The 21,464-nt window shown below is 35.5% G+C and overlaps 1 protein-coding gene across 2 annotated transcripts in view; it reads left to right on the plus strand.

Annotated features, from left to right (window-relative positions):
* Positions 1-21,464, plus strand: part of KCNH7 (potassium voltage-gated channel subfamily H member 7) — a 205,137-nt gene that overhangs the window by 145,318 nt on the left and 38,355 nt on the right. For both annotated transcript variants that reach the window (XM_033516131.1, XM_033516132.1), the window contains one exon: positions 18,428-18,853. In XM_033516131.1, the coding sequence (XP_033372022.1) occupies positions 18,428-18,853 (426 nt within the window). The remainder of the gene's footprint in view (positions 1-18,427; positions 18,854-21,464) is intronic.

Genomic DNA, 21,464 nt, shown 5'->3' on the forward strand with positions numbered 1-21,464 from the left:
AGGGGGGGAGGGAGAAGAGGCAGAAATTTATTTTAAATCTATGTTTATTCTCCAAAGAATTTAGATTTTACAAAAAGTCCAATGGAAATGGCATGGATCAGCTAATCTTTCCATGAAAATTGATACTTTATAAATTCAAAATTAAGTTTGAAATTTGCTCTATAAAATCTTTAAACTTTACAAAAGTCTTTTGTAATTTCACATTGGTTTATGTCCTTTTTTAGAACAATCTCAACCACTGTGCAGAGTACAATTTGCATAGCAAACTTTGATGCCAGATCATTCATTATAATTGGAAATAGTTCCCTGCAGCTGCTGCTTTGTCAGTTATTACATTCGCTTATCAATATTTTTAGTTGCTGCTGCATCCTAAGTGCTAGAATTACGTACAGGTAGAAATTCCTGGGAGGTATAAATTAATGTAAGCCTATAGTATTACAATGGTCAAGGATATAATTTATTAGAGATTCATGAATTAGATTAGAAATAGAAATTTAGAAGATTAAGGTAGCTAGCTTTAGTCCTGTTTATGTTCCTATTCCCAGTGATTTCAATATATTTTATAAGACTCTTTGAAGCTGTTTGAAGCTTCTGCTTCATGTCTGACAATAAATGTCTTTGTAAATCTTTTCCTAGGCCATAGATCCATTATGTATCTATCAGCAGAATAGTGCAAAACTGGACTTGGAAGATTTGAGCACAGTGTTGAAAATATAACATGGTGGAAATGTTAGATGAGGAAGTCAAAATATGTTCATGCTGGCACAATCTCTGATAAGGAAATCTGTAGAACAGCATCAAAAATACACAGAGAGCAATGTGACCTATTTAATCAATGGGGCAATATCAGTAAAAGAGCAAATGAGTATGAAACAACCATGATAAGTTTAAAGTTCACCCTTAATCAGAGTTGTGACATTCTGAAACAATCTTCTTATAAAAGAGGTAAGGGCAGGAATTCTAAGTGTTGCTAGAAAGAGGCTGAGAAATGTGGGATGCATAACATCCACAATGAAGGGATGCATAACATGCTGTATTTTCTGGGATTGCAGGACTTGATGACATGAAAGGCTTCTCTCAGCCACATATTGTACCATTCAAACATACATCCATCCATCTATCCCTTTGTAGTTCTTATTTTCTTTCTCCCTTTCCCCAGTTTTGCTGAGAAATTTGATCCTGCTGTTATAGTCTGACAATTCCACTACTGTGGCTCCTCCTTGTGCAACTCAAAGAGAGATGCACAATGCTCTGTTAGGCACCACACAAAAATATCAGTGAGATTCCCTGTTGGATCATGCAGCCTGGATTCTCTCTCATGTATCAGTAATAACAAATCAAGTATCACCATCACAGGATGCATCAAGTTCTTTCCAAAGACAAGTGTATAACTTCTTTAATATTCACAAGCTGGAGATGTGATTCAGGTCTTGAAGGGAGTGAAAAAGGAAAGGATGGCACACAGCCACCTTCAGAGGGGAGAGGAAGAATAATGAATAAAGTAAATAGAACAGTTGTTGGCCACTGTGTTTAGAGGAATTCATGTGCTTTGAGATAACATTTAAAGAGGAGTAAGATACTTTAGTAGAAAGATTTTAGTGGAATAAATTAGAAATAGAAGGTAGAATAAAGTTTAGAAAATCATTTTAGAAGAAAGAGGAGATGCTGTGGGACAGTGGTTTATGCTTTAAGAGGTTATAGGTTGTGTAGGTTGTACATTCTATAGCAAGAAACCTTCCAATACTGTTTTTCTACTTAACAGGAGGGTTCAGAACATTATGTAGAGATGAGAATTGCCTTAAGATACAGCTTGCAGTGAAGTACTGCTCATGTGATGGTCCTCATAAAGAAGGTTCCCTGATTGTTTTGCCTGGATTTTCACCTGAGGCTTCACTGATCATAACTCCTTGTATAATGCCAAGAAGCATAGCATCTTCTGGATGCTTGTTTCTGCATAACATTGTCTTTCACTCATAGAATTAACCCAGGTGTAGCTGCCAGATAGCCCTGATTGATAAACTGGCATTGTTATATTCCAGTGGAGATATTTGTGACTAAATTAAGTTTACGTTTCCATTCCACTTTAGAAAAAATGTTTCTCATTATAATCTCCAATGGTGTTAATGTCACTCTCTTCTAGAAGAATCTCAACTTACTTTTTTCCATTATTTCTGGTTTTAGAGTCTGTTCAGGAGGATAGTGCAATTTCTGCGCTCTTTTGTACTGACAGGTTCAGTTGGGGTCCTAACACTGATGGTTAGAAAGAGACAAGTTTTCCTAGAGGCACAAAAAGTAGACTTTTATTAAAGAATGCAGTAGGGCAAAAGTCTGACATCTGTCCCATAATATTTTTTATGAATTCATAAAGAGGACTTCTGGCCTTAAAATTACAATGTGGAAAGATACAACAGGAACTTACTTAATTTTTTGTTTAAATACTGATTTATTGTAAAGCTTTTTAGGCATCCAGTTTCCACTGATGTAAAGTTGTGAACTCTCTTGTAAACAGACTCATGAAGACGAGGATAATCAGTATCTGTGCTTTATTTTTAAAGAAAAGAGAGAATTTCTGAATGCTCTAATAGTTTTTTCTAATTCCTGAATAACCTAATAGTGTCAACAAATAAATGTCCCAGTTAATTAAAGTGTAAATTACTGATCTCTTTATTTTGTTAAGAAAAACTGTTTTGTGGCTTTTGATCACTAGTGTTCAGAGATCATTTATCTCCTTGAAATTCATCAGTCTGAAGGAATACAGAATGTGGTTGAAAGGCCCAATATGTGTCTGTTGTTCATGATTTGTCTCAATAAATGATATACAAGAAGGTAAAATTTTGTAATATTTTAACTTCTTGTAATAAGAGTTTTCAAAACAGTTTCATTATCCACCCACCTCTAGGAAACATATATATATCCAAACTGGTCATATGACTGATGAAATGATAAATATATACCTTGACAGGCTACACAGAATATTGTGATCTGATTTGCAGACATGCTGAACACCCACAAATCTTCTGAAAATAGAGCTGCCAGTGAAAGGCGGGGGGGGAAGGGGGGGGGAGAGGATGGGGACAACCATGTATGAAGTGATAGACCATGTAGTTTCACTGCATGTTTCTGTAATCTGGCTAGACTCTATTTAGTTCCCCAAAAGATTAGGAAGTAAGTAACAATATCCTCCCAAGGCCAATAAAGCTGTTGATATAAAAAGAACTATTATATGATCATGACTTCAAACTGACCTTCAGGTTTTCAGGCTAAAAGAAGACTACCAGCATTTAGGACAGAGAGGGGCAATATAAGACCTAAAAATAAACCAAATTATTGATCTATACATTTTCAGCAGTCTGATTCAGCTGACACACTGTGTCATCCTGCAATAATTCACATACACACCACATTTCGAGGCTGTTCATTTTGCATTCTGCATAACATAGAAAATTCTGAATAAAGGGGAAACAATGTTGAAGCCTTCCAATTACAGAGCAAGATATACCTATAATAGTGAAATTAGGGTGTAAGCAGGGGCGGCATTTCCTAGTTAATGTATGGAAAATTTAAATTAACTCTGAAGTGAGAATCTTCTTTTTCCTGTTATTTGTGAATTGACAAAGTTTATACAGGAATCATTCCCTTTCTTTACAATAATACTTAGCACACCAATGCAATAGAATTTCATCTTTTATTGTCATTAAATAATTAGGCTTTGTAATTACTATAAATGAAATTATAGAAATAGTATAAATGTGTGTAATTTCATTGTAATTTAGGTGTGACACATTCTGTGAAACAATGAAATGCAAAGAAACCATGGCGAAAACTAGTAAAAATACCTCAGTCCCAGTCTGGCCATTTAAACCTGTGCCAAAGTGTCACCAAAACTGGAAAGTAGTATCTTCTGCACCAGAGCAAATAGCTACTTCAAGTGCGTGGAACCAGAAAATAAAGTCCAATGTTTTGATCAGTTTCAGAAAAAAATCCATAGTATTTTCATTACAATTATTTGCTGTTGCACCAGGTAATAAAAACAAGTTTCAAAACTGTGCAAGATAAAATATTCCTTTCTTGAAGCAGAGCTCTTCTTTTTGTGATGGCTGAATAGGTTCAGGCATCTGAACTGCTGCAGTGTTTTGAGAAGGTTTCTCAACATATGGTAGGAATGGAGCAGTCGGAAAGCCCAGCTGCTTTGCAGCATGTAACCTGGATGCATCCTTAATTAGTCCATGTCCTTCCCCCAAGAGCTACTCTTCTGAAAAGGGGATTACCTGATTTTGCTTCATTGGGAAAAAGTATCCACTGTCTTCTATGAGCTGTAGTTTTGAGTATCAATGTTTTGTGTGATCTCTTTGTTTTTACTGCTCTGATGCTCATATGGAAAGAAGCATATGACCTTTGTTAATATCATTTACCAAAAGCAACATTTGTCTTTTGATGCTAAGGAGTGGGACAAAATAGACTTTCAGACTGCACTGTAACTTGTTCTGATAATAAGGATTTGGGTATAAGAACTAATACTGTACAAAGGAAGCAAAGCTTATTGAAACCAAGGTGCTAGCTCCATTTAGGCAAGCCTCATTTCTCTGGTCTAGAGCTATAAACACCCAAACTCCCACTTCGTGGTGGATTGACCTTGGAAGTTTCTAAACTTGGTAAGTTACTCTGCTGAAACCAACAGTTTTGACACCCACCAGAACAGTCTCATCATGAACTGCAAGTCAAGCCCCACTGAGATCCAAAGAGCTGTGAGATCCTCGGATGCATTTGGCATGCACAGTCTGAAATAATGGCTTTCACACCTGCAGTTAGAGTTGCCTTAAAACAGCTATGAAAGAAGTCATCGTCCCTCTTTCATGTAACCTTAGAACCATGCAAAAATGTAGTGTGGAAGAGACCTCTAGAGGCCATCTAACCCAACCTCCTAGGCAAAACAGCACAACTGCAAATTAGATCAGGGTCTGATGGTTACCATGTTAACTCAGAATGTTTCTATCTTTAGGAGAGCATAAATATATATTTTCCCTGAGATAGACAGCAATAGCAGTTGACATGGGGAAAGAAGAAGGGAAGAGGGTAGAATGATGTGGATCTCATGGGTCACAAAAAGCTGCTATTTTTCTAATACACCGCTGGTGTAGCTAACTTTCAGGACAACCTCTTAGAAAGAGGTAGTCATGGGTTGTAGTTCCAGAGTAATTTGACTATTACTCATCTTACATAAATGACCATCTGTTTAAAAAGCCACAAAAATAACCCTGGGCACCACTGACTCAGACTCAGGACTCCCTCCCTCTCTAAGTGCCCTTACCCTCAAATGGTCTGGATTCTGAACTCTTCTCAAGTGCCAGGCACCTCACATGTACATACTGTAGGAAAAATGTTGGATCTAACCACAAAATGCCATAGCCTGGACAGGCAATGTTGAGCATTTACCTGAAATTATATAGTCACACCTATTAAGAGTCATTTTCCTCAGGAAAAAGAAAAGGCAAGTGTGGTCAGCTAACAATTTAAATTATTTTCTCTTTTTATATAATGCTAGCTAGTACATAAACTGAAAATTTTGTGGGTAATCTAATGATTACTTTTTTCAAGGAAATTTGTACTCTCCCACACATCACTAATGAAAGAAATTGATGAATAAACTAAATTTTAAAAAGCAGAAAGCTTCTGCAATTTGCAGGTAGTATGATGATTATAAAGCAGTTATGTTCTAACACTAATTATAAATGAGATCCTTAAGCATATTAATGAGAAATAGCAATGAGGTTATTATTCTTTTGGCTTGGGCAGCAGGGAGGAAAAAAGCTTGTGGATTAGTTGTTTTTGATGTACTGGCAGCTCAGGAAAATATTTTCTGGTTATGGTTTGATAGGGTTTAGCACTTTTTTCCAAGTAGTAGAAATAGTAAGAAAAAGCAAAGACCATTAACCCCAGTCAGCATAGTGTGTTGTTTGATGAATTCTGAATGCCCTCAAAATTAATAAGCTGAATGAGAAGGTTTTCTCATCTATTACCTGTCATTTGTTAAAACTTCGATAATGCTTTCAGCTTGTAACTGGTAACAGGATCAATAGAGAGGGGCAAACATAGAATATTTCAATATCTCAGAGTTGATGTTTTTACAAAAGGAAAAATAAATGGGAATGGCGGGCAGGGGGGAAAGAGGAACACTCCTTAAATTATATTGAAATACCAATGTAATCACAGTAGGGGAAAAATCAGGGCTCAGATGTATGAATCCAAAATCAAAGGTTCATTCCAAAATTATGTTTATGAAATAGATATACTTAAGAGATAGAGTTAAAAAATGTGGAAAATGTATTTTCAAAGTGTTTATTGAGCTTTATGGGAGGCATTGGTGTTACTGAACATAAAATTAATGAGCATAGCACAACAAAAATCTCTAGGAAGTATTTATTAAAAGTGGCTAGTTCAGGCCATCTGTTATGAACCAATTTAAACACAAAAGAGTGATGGAAACTAAGCTGCTGTGAATAACATGGGTCAGACTGAGAGAAGTTTCAAAAATACCCAAAAAGCCAGACGAGGTTAGATGTTGGAACCAAAAAAATATTTGGTATATTTTATTTAACATTAAAAGAGGCAAAGAGAGAGAGAGGGGGAAAGAAAGATGGAAAGACAGAAAGAGTTGTACGTAGGGGGTAGGGGCATGGAGAGACAGTGACAGGGGTTAGGTGGGAAAATATTACCCTTCCCAGAGTTCCAACCATGCCTTGTTGTCCCCTTCCATCTGGTCTTCTTGGAGATGAGAGTTCCCTCTAGACGCCACAGCCAGACCAGAAAGTATAGAATCCAGTGGATTGATGTATGTTTGGGCCAGGTGACCATGCCCAGGTGCCTCCCCCGAGAGGCCCAGTTTGACATTGTGCCTTGCAACACTGTGGATCTGTTGCATCATGCTGCAGTGCTCTGGTGCAGGGTCTGGGGACCCCTCTGGGGGGGCCTTTGATGGGCCATGACACACTTCTGCTGTCCTTCATGTGGATGTAGCTTTTCCTGGGGTGAAAGAGCCCCACAGCTGAGCTCTGCAAAACAGAAGATGGGTGTTGACTGCCTCTGGCCAGAGTCTTTTTCACCACACATTCAAAACCTCTCCTTCCCCCCCATCCTTTGGTGTGAGGGTCTGTGTGAGCCTGGCAGCTGACAGCCCTGGGGCTGTGGTCTCCACTCCAAAGGTGCAAAGCATGATCCAGCTGTGAATGTATTCTTCCCCCCAGCCCAGACCTGAGTCACTGTCTTCATCAAGGAGTAGCTCTGGACCTCAGTCAGAAGGCCTATTCAGGGCATGGTGGTCTTCTCTGCAGCTTTTGTTTTGCTATAATATAGTTTTGCTATAATAGGCAAAATCCTTCATGAAGATGTTTAAGCCATAAATTGTAACATTCAATCTCCAACACCATCTAAAGTGTAAAAATATTCTTTAAAATAAAAATCTATTTGAAATAAAGTACTGAAATTGCATGAATATTTAGCTGATATTTGTAGTACATTGAAAACTCAGAGTTTCTTCTTCTTGATATTTGATTTACCTTAGGTAAGTCTGTGTTCCTTTGACAATTGAATAAATCTTGCATTGTAGCACACGATGAAATTGTCCTTAAGATACTTTAGGGTTTTTTACAAGCATAAAAAATTCTTTTTTTTTGCTCAAAGAATTGTCAGTTTTACATTAAGGCAGCATCTTTTTAAATACAGAAATTCCAGTAACTACTCAGTATCTTGGAAGCTGATATGGTACATTCAGCTTCAGGCAGACTGTTGGATATACTACTACTAATAAATGGGAAACGTTTATTAAATGGAAAGAAAAGTTCTTCATTTCACAGCTTTGCATTTTTTTCTATTCTAAGTATCCATCTTCTTTGAAAATGTTCTACTTTCTAAATGAATTCTATTAATTATGAAGAAACCTGTCTTTTGAAGCAAAAGAACTGCTGAATGATATGGGCTCACATTTGTGCCAATTTGTTCTGTTCAAGGAAGTTTAGTTTCACTGGGTTTGTAGGTGAGTTACAGATAGAAGACTATAACCAAAGCAGAATAACACCTTTTGCTGCATTTTAGTCTTGAATGCTGTTAGTTGCTGGGTTTGGAATTGAGCAAAAAATCAGAACCTGTGGCTTATGACCATTCTCTGCAGAACTTGTTAGAGACTAGCTAATTTATTTTGACAAATTTTGTTAGGATAGAATGCAGGCTGTAGCCTTATTTCAGGTTTTCAAAAAAAAAGCTTGAAAAATAAATTTTGTCTAGGATAGTTATTTCCAGATATATCGTGCTGTCTGTTTTCTCACTTCTTTACACCCACAATATCCAGTAAGGAAAGGAAACTGCAGTTTGCACAGCGTGATAAATTAGTCAATATATCTAGAAAACAATGAACATTAAGGCTTGCAGGATTCTATTCTAGGCATTTTTTCCACTGGATTGAGCTTCCTGTGCCTGCAGTAGCACCAAAAAAATTCCCGTATCTCCCTGGTTGTCTGAGTTTAACCCCAGCTGGTAACAAAGTGTTTTACAGCAGCTGCTCATGTCCTTCCTGCACCCTCAGTGGGATGGAGGGGAAAATCAGGAGTAATACTAATACTAATAGCAATTGTAAACAAAAGGAGGGTGGGAGAGAAAAAGGAAGGCAGAGAGACACAGGGAACAAAGACCCGAGAAAAACAAGTGATGCAATACAATTTCTCACTGCCTGCTGACTGATGCCAAACCCATTCCCAAGCCATGATAAATCTGTCTTCCTGGTAATGCCCCTCAGTTTACAGTCTGGGCATGACGTTCTCGGCATGCTGTGGACTGTCCATTTGGCCAGATCGGGTCAGCTGTCCTGGCCATGCTTTCTCCCAGCTTTTTGTGCACCTGCTCCCTGACAGAGCCTGGGAAACTGAAAAGCCCATGACTTAGGGTGAACATCACTTAGCAACCAAGACACTGATGTGTGTTTTGTGTTGTCAACATTATACCCATACTAAATCCAAAACAGAGCACTGTACCAGCTACTAAGAAAATTAACTCTTTCATAGCCAGAATCAGGACACTGGTTAAATCCATAAATAAAACATCCTGTTCTCTCCTAAACATGGGCTTCATTTAGTATAACACGGGCAAGGTAGAACTTCTCAAGGACTTACTTTTGTCTCACTAATTCTGTGCTATTTTTGTTTTGTTACTGTTTCTGTTGGAATACCAGAGTATTTAGTGAAGAATCATCATGAAGATCATACCATGTCTTTTCACAATTCCCAAAACTAAAATAAGTTTTTGCACTGTAAAACAATAAAGTGTCTAATGTAAGATCCAGCTACTGTCTGAGCAAAGGCAAGTTTGTGTCCCTACTTCTCCATGGTCGTAAATCCACACTTTTTCTGTGCCTAACCAGAATAAATTGAATGTGTGGCCCTAGAAATCTGGATCATGCTTTTATAGGTTAGTTTTACTAATGAAATACCATTTGTATCATCAGATTGTTTGCATATATGTATGCAGTCTGTTCCATTTGCCCTTGCCAAATGGCTTTTTGCTTAAAATATTGATGGCTAAATTTTATAGAAGTTTGGGTAATGCACTTAACTTTCCTAAAAGTGTGTTGAGAGAGGAACTTGGGCAACCTGGGCAGAATGCTAAGACTAAATATCTCCTTTAAGTGAAAAAGTTTGGGATTTGCTCATTAGGCACAAACAAGGAGAGCCACAGGGAAGATGATAATTTCTAAAGTAAGCTTTTCTCCCTACCAGAGTGAACAGTTTCAATTGCAGTTCATACATTTTTAAACACTATGGGATCCAATTACAAAATGCAGATTTTCTAGAAACTAAAGTTTACTTATTTTGCATATTATGGAAAAAATTATTTACCATGAAGCTGAAAGTTAAAGTTAAATATGAAGATATGCATAAGGATCTTTTCTTCCTTTCTCCTGTACTCCTGACAGCTATGTCAGTAAGTACTGTAATCATAGAACCAAACTGTGAATGTAGATACTTCATTATCACTCCATACACTTCAGAAATTCTTAGAGCTATTATGCTTTTCTTTATTCAATCAAAGTATTTAACAACTACAAAACCAGTCAAAATGTATAATAATGAAAAATACTTTTTTCATAAATATTATAAGAAGGATAACATCAACAAGCACAAAATCTGCTTATTTTATTGTCATGCTGTGAACAGATGATAGAAAATAGCACACAATAATTTAAACCCTTATAAGAAATTTGGCCCTTGATAATTTGTTTTCAGACATATAAATGCTTGTCAGCAGCTTAGTGTTGGCAGAAGAGCAATGAATAACTCACAAACTCATTAGAATGTTGATGGATAACATTTGCTGTCTTCTGAAATAATAAGTGAATTTTAAATAACTTTTAATACATATTCTGTCGTTAACCTTTTGCTAAAAAAAAGTCAATATCTTCTTTGTAAATATCTTCTTTAATAATTTGTATATTTCTAATTTAATTTTTACAGATCAATAAAGTGCTCTCAGTAAATCTATGTGTTTCTAAGTGTTGCTCTGACAATGCATTATCTACCAAAGTAAAAATAATTATATACTGACTGGCAGGAAGATGCTCCTGAGGTTTAAGATTATTATACCATTTCTTAATATTTTCATGGGAAATGAACTATAAAAATACTTCCTGTCTTTTAATATCGAGCTTAATAAAATTGAACTATAGGTTAGAGATATTATATATATTCAATTTTTGTGAAAGAGTCTTGTTTGATAGTAATATCCAATAACTATTATTTCCCTGAAACCTAAACAATTTTATTTAACAGGAGAAAAAGTCTGTTTCTTCTGTTTTAACCACTGGACACGCATAACTTTCTTTAACCATTTGAAGATTTTGGGTTGCTGTGTATGTAAATATGCTTAGCTGAATATGATATATATAATTTTTTGATAACTGTATGAAAATTTGTCACTTCGTGGCCTCAGCAAGGCACTTAGCACTCCCAGAAAGTCTCATTGCTCTCAAACAAGCTTCATATAGTGACAGATTGATATCTGGAGCAAAAAATAATATTAGTATACACTCCAATAAGATTTGAATTTTCAGGTTCCACCACTAATAACAAAAGTTCTGTTTCAATATCTACCTAAAATTACACTTGGTGAATATGTGGACATAGTGAAAATAATAATAATAATAATAAAAACCCTTCTATATAAGACCTTATAATTTTACTACAAACTGTCTCACAGAGAATGTTTTAGTGTTCGGTGTTATATAGAAATAGTCATATTAGATAATTTTTAAGACTTTAATAAAGAGAAAGGGAGTAAGACAAGAAGGCAAGTATTATTAACATTCCACCATTAGTATTTCAGGAGATGTTCTTCAGTAGTTTTGAAAGTAGTCCTTTGAAAGACATGTTAAAATATCATTTACATGTAAAAATACCTTGTAATGCTGATACATTAAAGCCTTATATAATGATGTGTTTGCACCAAATCAAGAGCACTTCAGCTTTCTTTCATACTGGTGTAATCTTAATTGTTCCTGTCTGCATAAGGAAGACAATCATCAAGATAACTGAAATATGACAGTGCATCATAGTCTTCTGGGGAATTAGGTAATGTCGAGTATCAGAGAGGCAATGTTAATTTAAATTCCATTTGTTCATTAATACTCGTGTAATATTTATTTTTAGTTGGTTTTAGATTCTGAAATCTCCTTAGGAGGTCTAGTCTGTGGTTGTCTCGTAATGGTATGAACAGAGAGGAAAAGGAAAGAGATGTACTTGCTAGTTATAGCTTGGCAGCTTCAATAGAACTAATACACAGGAGAAAAGAGATACAGGAGAGGCTACTTCAAGAGAAGACAGTTCTATAAAATCTATTAAAATAATTTTAAAGCTGAAGCAATACTACCTCATTTTGAGTGCTCTATCATTCAGATTTAAGGTCAGGACAAAAACAATTACAAGAACATGGCTTTAGCTTAGAAGTCTGATTCATATTTCTCATTTCTTTTCTTTTCCAAGTTTTTCCTGTCCAGTACTGTTAATAGTCTTGTTGATAAAGATCTGAAAATTAGTTCAAAACTATCTCTTAAAAGGAAGACATTTTATTGTATATTTGGATTAGATCTAAAGAGACAGATGTTCCAAATTCCTTCCCTTTTTTCCACCAGCTATGATAATGTTTACAATACAATTATCCTGGTTCAGTTTCTTCTTTATATTTTCATGTAATTTAATATTTTGGTGTTGAATATGCTTTATACAGTGAGTTTCTTAAATCACTATTCATAGTAGATATTCATGTCTCTCAGCATATGAGGAACTGATGTGTTTCTTGATTTACTACATCCTTCCTGGCTTAAGGATGGAGGAGTTATCATCCACTCAGTTCTCAGGGCTGTGTGCCTAGCATTGGACTTCTGCTGGAGTGAGTGCAACAACACATTGGGAAAAAAATATTTTTTCATGTCATATAGTATTTCCTAGAAATAAATTTTTGAACATTTTATTTGAACAGGTACCATCTTCCATAGTGTCAACAAGATGTTTTATGGATGAGATAAATGTTTATTTTAAAGTTCCCAAAGTAATTTGGGACTATATTTATAGTTTGAACTTTATTAAATGTTTATGAAATTCTCTTAACATGAGAGGTGCTATGCAGTAGCTAACCCTGTTAGTACAAGATTTACTTTAATTCATCTGTTGCAAAAGCAGCAGTGACAAAACAGTATTTAGTACTGAATATAACTACACCATTTAAATATACATACACTTCATATGAGGCACACTTGGTCATGAGACATAGCAAAGTACCATCTAATTTGTTAAAGTTTGCACTCATCAAACTTCCACATCTACTTTTCACATGGATCCCTGTGTCCATCCGCCTTAAAACTGTTGGGTTTCACCCAAGCTCTTATACCTCTTTTTGATATTTTGTCACCTGTAAACATTGCTCTTTGTTCAAATTTTCTGGATATGCAGTACTTCTGTCTGAGATGAAAGGTGTTACCTGGATTGTGAATATGTTACATATTCATTGTGTACATTAGTCACCTATCTGCTGTTTGTTTGGAAATATACAGCACAAAAAATATTGCAACTTTTTAGCAGAAGTGAAAAAGGTCTACTATTTTCTGAATAACTTGCATATTGTATTTGGTCCATGCACTTGCAAGATGTTCATGGTATGAGTTCAGTGCTTCTTGAAAGCATCAGGCACAGCTCCTAGTTCTTTTCCATGTTCATGTGTTTTCCATAGCTCTATAGTCACTTGAAGAGCCTCGGTGAAGCATGTAACAACCCTGCTCTACACTTACTCTCATGGAGTGGTAGAATAACCGTGAAACCATACTGCTGTTAATCCATGCAATGGTTTGACAGAAATATTTATTTAACATTTCATGGTGGCATTAATAATTTATTATTTCTGCTATGATTAATTCATATACTATTATGCTTCTTTGTTTCTCGGTCTTTGGTTTTTACTGTGTGCATTTGCATTCTTTAATAAATTTAGAACAAAAATGCCTCAGAACAAAATTTATGAATATACATGTGATATGTATATGCGGGTCTCTCAGAGTCTCTTGAAACTACAGTTTGAATAGTAAAATCATAGAATGATAGAATGATGTGTATTGGAAGATGTGTATATGTCATTCCAGTCTCCCTGCCATGGACAGGGCTATCTTCCACGACTCCAGGTTGCTCAGGCCCCAACCAGCCTGGCCTTGAATACTCACAGGGATGAGACATGCACAACTTCTCTGAGCAGCCTGTTCCACTGACTCACTGCCCTCACAGTAAAGAATACTTCCTAACATCTAATCTAAACCTGTCTTCTGGTACTTTAAAACTATTTCCCCTTGTCCTCGTGCAAAAAGCCTTTCTCTGACTTCCTTGTAGGCCCTCTTTAGATATGGGAAGGTGCTGTAAGTTCTTCTTATGGCCTTCTCTTCTCCAGGCTGAGCAACCCTAACTCTGTCTTCGTAAGAGAGGTGCTCCAGTCCCCTCCTCATCTTTGTGGCCTCCCTGGACTTGCTACAACAGGACCATGCCCATCTCATGCAGGGGACCCCAAAGCTGGATGCAGCACTCCAGGTGGGGTCTCATGAGAGTGGAATAGAGGGGGAAAATCACCTCTCTCAACTGCTAGTCACACTTCTTTTGGTGAAGGAGAAGACAAATATTTGTGTGAATTAATCTTAAAAAACAAAAAGAATCAACTAAATTTAGAGAAGTAAGAATTATGGGAGCCCACTGCTGTTGGAAAGCAGCTTTTATGAAAGTTTTCAGCTCATTATCTTTTAGGATACTTTCAGTTGTAAATATTACTGTCATTACTTGACAGAAATTAGAGAGATTAAGAAGCTTGCCTAAGATCACTGAGAAATTCAGTAACAAAGAACAGAGTAAAATTCCCAGGTCATACAACATGTTGTATAACATTTTTCCTACATATTTTATTTTATAAATGAATCTGTAAAGGGAAGAGGAAGGGTTAAATAAATACTGTTTCTGCATGTGATGCTGCAGAGAATACAGCAAGAGTCCCCTACACAATCCAGTTAGCCAGTAAAGCATATGGTCAACGTGATGCGAAACACATCAACCCAGTCTGGCTCTTTGAAACTTCATCAAAAAACTGTGAAAAACAAGAGGTTTAAAACACAACACAGGGCAGAAATTATATCTGGCACCAGGCAAGTTTTCTTGAGGGAAACCATGATAGAACTGCCACCAAAAAAAAATTACCCCATGACATGACCATGAGCAGTGTAACCCAGTGTAAGGTGATAAGGGTTGCTGAATTTTTTTTTTTTTTTTAATTAACTGTTACCTGATATTCCCCCTGGTGCACCTCTGGTACATACGCTTCCTTTCTCCTCTTGCCTACAGAATAGCAGCCAATAATAAATTTTCATTATCCTTAAATGTATTTTCTTTCAATTTTCATGAACTAGTTATCTTTGAGGAACTGAAAGCTACCAAACAGTTCAGAAAGAAAAATCTAAAACTGTGCTAATTTATGGCAGTTACTTTGATCTCACTCCATATTTTTCTGGGTATGTGATTGCAATACGTCTATAATAAATGCCGCCTTGAACTTGTGGTCTTAAGAAGTGAGTTGCATGAACCTAAAAAGTGTAGAAGGTGTTCACCAGCCCTGTCTTTCTGAAACACCTCAAGCAAGATTCACAGAACCAAAAATGAATTTGAATGAAGTCTTTTAACTTCCAGCAGTTTCAACATTTCAGAATTAACAGAATCAACAATTGATTCATTCACTGCTTCAACAGTGAATGAGATAAACAGAAACACAGAGGAGTTGAATTTTATTTCAGAGTTCTTTACTCAAAGGCAAAATATAGTAAATTTTATTTAACCTTGAAATGTTCTCATTTTAAATAGATTAAACCTTAACACCTTATACTGCTTGCAAAGCATGCCAATTATAAATATATTTCTTCTTTCCCCAGGAAAGCCAAAGTGAGGTGGTATTTAATCAAGCTTGAATACCCCTAATTTTTCTTAAGAGAAACCAATTACAGCTGGTATAACTTTTTCTGCTCAGCATTATAGTCTTCTTTTTAGTAAGATGCAAGGATGCTTGGCTTTTTTTTCATGCCTTATCCCAAGGTTCAATGATGTTTTAACACTGCAATACTTCTGTCTTGTCCTAATCACATTTCTTACTCTTAAAAATGTTTCATTCCCTAACTACTTCTTTTACAATCCAAAGTATGAGTTTTACTGTCCAGAAGAGATAAGTTAATACATTTTCTTTTTACCAACAGTGAAATTGATGACATCTATTTTAAGCAAGTGGAAATATTAAACATCTTCTTCTGAGTGAATTTCTAAGTAGACTGAAGTTTTCCATCTAGCCAACATGGCCAACACTGGCCAATGTCAGTACTTAAGCTTTGCAAGGATGTTATACAACAAAAAAAAAGGAGAAATCAGTCTTTACTGAAACTGTCAACATAAAACTAAATAATGTGTTTTGTGTTTTTTGTGTGTGTGCAACAGTGATTTTTTTTATTTGAGAAATAATCATATCTTTCTCAAAATATAACAAACAAAATAGTTATAGGAGTGTTTGTTTTCACTTCTCATTGCATGGGAGCAAGCAATATAGAAATGCAAAGTTCTATATAAAATTATGAATATGAAACTCACACCAATCAGTTCAGCCTCTCCTGTGTTGTGTGTATAAGAAACTATCACCAAGAAGAAGATGAATGCATTTCTGCTATGATCACTTTTGTACTGCTGTTTCCTCATTTTGTCCAACTGTTCAGTTTTTTTAACTCCAGTTTTGCCTAACTCAGCTTAAACCAATTTAAGAATAAATGTAACTAGAATTAGATTAGGAGTCAGCTTTCATGGGAATTAGTCAAATTTACATTATGCATTGCTCTGAAATGAAACAGTGTCTGGAATTTTCAAGCAATAGAAAGGTATGTGAAGTAGGCTTTATTGTCCTTGTTGCCTAATCCATTGTCTTCATTGTCTGAAAATCCAGCAGGAGAACAGTGATATGAAATTTATAAATAGCAATTCACTTGCCACATATACTCACTGTTCTCAAATACTAAGAAAACATTTCTTTTCAACTCATCAGGTAAGGGACTAAAAATATTAAGACTGCTTAAGATACTAAGCAATGCTTCAGCTTGCTGTCAGCTAATGCGTTCAATGCATAAAAAAACAGCCAGTACCATTACTTAAGTGCAAGTCTTAGTTAGAATACAAAAAATTGATGAACATCCTCTACCACCAGCTCAGCACTGTGCTTAGTGGCTGCTTGAAGCTAGCCCATATTCTTTTGGATGACTTAATTGCTTCTTTCCTCAAGTTCAAAGAAGAATGGTTATTAGCCCCCATGTTCTCACAACATTTTCAGAGTAGAATTTGACTGAATAAGATTAACGCCACTTAGACTACTAAAGATAGGATCTAAGATTTAAACAACACAATTAAACAGAAAAGAGTGAGCTGACCCTTAGAATTTTATAAGATTATGTTTGGGGAGCATGGATTCCCTCAGTCTTGAACAGGCTGAAATCTGAAGTCCCAAAATACTAACTGTAAAAAGAAAGCAAATAAAAGCAGAAAATATCAATGAATATTTATATCCCCTTCCAATCATCATTTCATTTGAGTAGAATTATTCATTTTAATAGCTTTTGAAATGACTTGTTTTTAAAATAGAATTGTTTTTAAATAGCAGAAGAATAAGGAAAAAAACGAAGTAACTGGTGGAAAAAGAGTGTAAGATTTCATGAACATGAGTATTGCCCAAATGGGTAATAACTGAAGATTGTCACCATCTGATGTTTGTTAATCGGGCTATGTAAAATGAAGTGGTGTTCCAAGTCCCATAGGATTTGGAGATAATTTGCAGCACAGAAGGCAATAATTAGCATCATTGCTGACAATCTCAAATGCTGAATAGAGACAAAATATAATATACCTTTTTATCCTTAAAGGTTTTGTTCCTTCATGTCAGAGCTCAGTCAGACTGAAAGAGCAGCCAAAGGAAATTTGTTTTATCTGGTGCACACACAATGTTTGCTCTTTGCAACAAAGCAAACATTTCAAGCCCAGAGCCAGCAAATTAAGCAGTGCTTACAAACATAATCCTTCCAAATAAAATTGAAATCCAACTTAGATAACACCAGCAGATAAAAAAATCCATACTTTTAAAGGAATAATAAGCTTTAGGCGTTGACAAAAGTCGAAGTGGAGCAAAAGGCAATACTCCTGTGGTATCTTTTGTCACACCTTTTCCTAAACTAGAACTATAGCTTCAGTGAAATTTGTCTGTGCATGAAGGTTTTCACACCACAAAACTCATAGTGTAGATAACTGTCAAGGACACTAACAGATTTTTCTCTAACTGTTTTGTTTTGTTTTGTTTTGTTTTTTTAATTTTGATTGCCTACACTTTCTAATGAGAGTAAACTCTTTTTGTAGGGAATGTAAGCCAATGATAATAGATTTGCTTTGGGAGAAAAATACTCCATCACTGCAAGAAAAGTCATTCACTGGCCATGAGTAGGCTGGCAAGGTTATCATGCCATGGATGAATGAATTTGATGACATGCTTAATAATGCAGATTTTATGGATATAAGATATGCCTCTTAATGTTTGCTACAGGGGACAAGAATCAACCTACTGTGCAAAATTGTCAATGAATTTATTTGACCTGGCAGACACCATAAATTTCCCAAATTTAGTTTGCCAAAACAATAAGTAATTGTAGCTTAATCCTCTAAAAACTACAATTACTACAAGTAAATTACTACAAAACTACAAAAACTACAAGTACTTTTTGTCCTGTATTTGCTATGTTTACTGGAAGTTGGAGTACATATACTGTCTGATTATTGATATGGCATATTTCTTATTCTAGGTTCTATCCTTGGGGGCTGATGTTCTACCAGAATATAAACTCCAGACACCCCGCATCAATAAGTTTACTATATTGCACTATAGTCCTTTCAAAGCCGTCTGGGACTGGCTCATTTTGTTGTTGGTCATATACACCGCCATATTCACTCCTTACTCTGCTGCCTTCCTTCTGAATGACAGTGAAGATCGGAAGAGGAGAGAGTGTGGATATTCCTGCAGCCCACTGAATGTTGTAGATTTAATTGTGGATATTATGTTTATCATTGACATTCTAATAAACTTCAGAACAACATATGTAAACCAGAATGAAGAAGTGGTAAGTGATCCAGCAAAAATAGCAATTCACTACTTCAAAGGCTGGTTCCTAATTGACATGGTTGCTGCAATACCTTTTGACCTGCTGATTTTTGGCTCTGGCTCTGAAGAGGTAAGCTTAAATGAATAAGAAATCTTAAATCTTAATTTATCACATAATGATGGTATTCTGTGTATCCTAAAGTATTTTTCGCTTGTCATTTAATAGGCTGCTAAGTATTGCCATCCCATCTTTTAAAATTATACTAAAATTAAATCTTCCTTTGTAGAATAATGTTCAGCATTAGCTTTCATTGATGACAGAAAACATTGAATGATTCAGTTAGTGATTTTCAGTTATACCATATTTGATACTGTCTTTAGAGATAATAAATATGTTGTGTATGATGGACTTGGTTTTATATAAGAATGGTTTTATATAAGAACTGCTGCTTTGATTTGTTGCTTACTTTTTAAAAACTTCCCACAATGCATGTAAGTGCTGTGTTGGCATTGCATCATTAAAATATTTTTTCTCTGTTCAAAATATTTAGATCAGAGGTCTATTTGACAGAAAACAAATTAGTTGTAGCATAAACTATACTGGTTATCAGAGAGATTTGTCTATTGTCAATTTTATCAAGAATATGGACTATCAAAAGAAGGAAAAAGATACTGCCTTGACAGGCATTACAATAGAGTAAAAAACTGCTCAATATATGCATCCAAAAACTGTCCCAAAGGTATATAAAATATATGCTATATTCTTGATTCCTGACCCAGTTCTTCCAAACAATTTTATTTCATTTAAGATGGGAGAAAATCATATTTTTTTCTGAAAAGTAGAGAATTGGGTTTTACTTTTCTGTGATGCACAGAATGCAGATTTTTTTTTAAAAAAAATCAAGCAAACCAAGCAAAAGGTAAATGAGGAGTCTAGAGAAACATGAGATAAAACCATAAAACAAATAAATGTTATTAAGGAAAGCAATAAGGAGAGAGTAATATAAAGGACAGAGGGAACATATTAATAGTTCTCTTACCAGAAGAGAACTTTTTTATTCAGAAGGTGACTAAAAAGCCCAGAGACTTAAGAGCAAATTTGATCACCTTTTGCATTATCTTTGGCAGGTGTCCATCTTTCTGCAGATAACTTTTTCTGTGGTTTTGAAAGCACAGACATGTGAAAGACAAACATTTTCATAATGGCTATACTTCTAACTCAGACTACAGCATTCCCCTTCAGGCATGCTTTGCATTCCTTTCTGATCATTGGTCACTTGTCATTGCCAAAAATTATTTTCAGTGATTAGAAGTGTGGAAAATAAAGGGTTACAACAGGGATCAATTCCAAAGTTCATTGAAGGAGTGCCCCTGATCATCATTCTTCCACACCTCCCCTATTACAGATGTTCTTAAGAGTAAAGTTTCAGGTGCTAAAATCATGCTAAAGCAAAATAACTTTAATGTAAGATAATGTTGCAGATCACAGTAACAAACAAGTGCATTCTTGAAGATGAGTAGACAAATATAAAAATGTGGAAGTTGAAACAGAAATTATTGGACCATGTAATGACTTTTTCACTGTTGCAGATATAAGTAAATTGATTCTTTATTACCTCAAAAATCTAGTAATAGACCAGTTTCTCTACCTAGAAAACCAGGTTTGTTTATCTAAGCAGCAATGATGTTATATAGATTATGTTCCATTCACCATGTCATCATAGCTTCTCTCTCTCATTCATGGTATTGAACATGTCAATCACTTTTCTAAGCTGCTACTTAATGCAGTTTTTCTTTCTACACTGCTAACTGCAATATTTCACCAGTGATCCATTTCTTATAGTTTAGCAAGAAGAAGCAAATGTAAAACCGACAGAATGGAGCATTTTTCATTTAATAGATTTTTTTCAGTCATAAGGGTTGTCTTTTTTATGAAATAGCTCTTTATTGTTATCTAGAGATTCTTCAAAGAAGATCCCCAATGAAAAATTGTATTGAATGGTCTTTTTATTAAACAACATAAGCTCTAAAGAGAGCTCCATGTGTGCTCATGCAGCTTTAAAGCACCTTGATATCAAATGGAGTCTTGAAAGGACAGGAGATAATAATCCAAATACCACATACAGCACTATCCAAATGCTTCATTTTGAGCCATACTTTTTCAACCATAAGAAAGCAACAGAGTCAGATGGTTAACTTTCCAATTTCTAAAATAGGGAAAATAATGTAATTTTTAGGGGTTTTTTTCTACTTAATGGGATTCAAAATTATGATGGTTGGTAGTAATTCATCTACTCTTTTTTGTGCATGTGTTGTAAAAGTTAGGTGGCTTCCCTGATACTTGGGAAGATAAAAATAATGAGCAGCTGGAGAGGAAAGAAGAGAAAAGAAAGGATTCTGATGTGATTATCCAGCTACTCTTGAACTTGTAGTCCAGCAGATAGGTATGATGAAAACAGAGAAGCAAGCAATTCAGAGAAGAGAGCAGCATCTATCAGACTGCTATTTGCAGACATTAATTGTTGGCACCAGATGGGGCAAGGTGACTGACAGAGTAGGACCCCTACCTCCTTGGGTGTTGTGCTGATCGAAGTATTCCAGCACATCAACAAAATTACATTACATGAGATGTAGTTCTGAAACCAAGAACTTCTGTCCCTGACCTGGCCAAGTGACACATGGGAGATGTACTCTTACTGTGTGAAGGCTACATCTATGTAGAAGTGGGCAGCATGTAAGGC

Source organism: Parus major, chromosome 7 (genome assembly GCF_001522545.3).
Source record: "Parus major isolate Abel chromosome 7, Parus_major1.1, whole genome shotgun sequence".
Lineage (NCBI taxonomy): Eukaryota > Metazoa > Chordata > Aves > Passeriformes > Paridae > Parus > Parus major.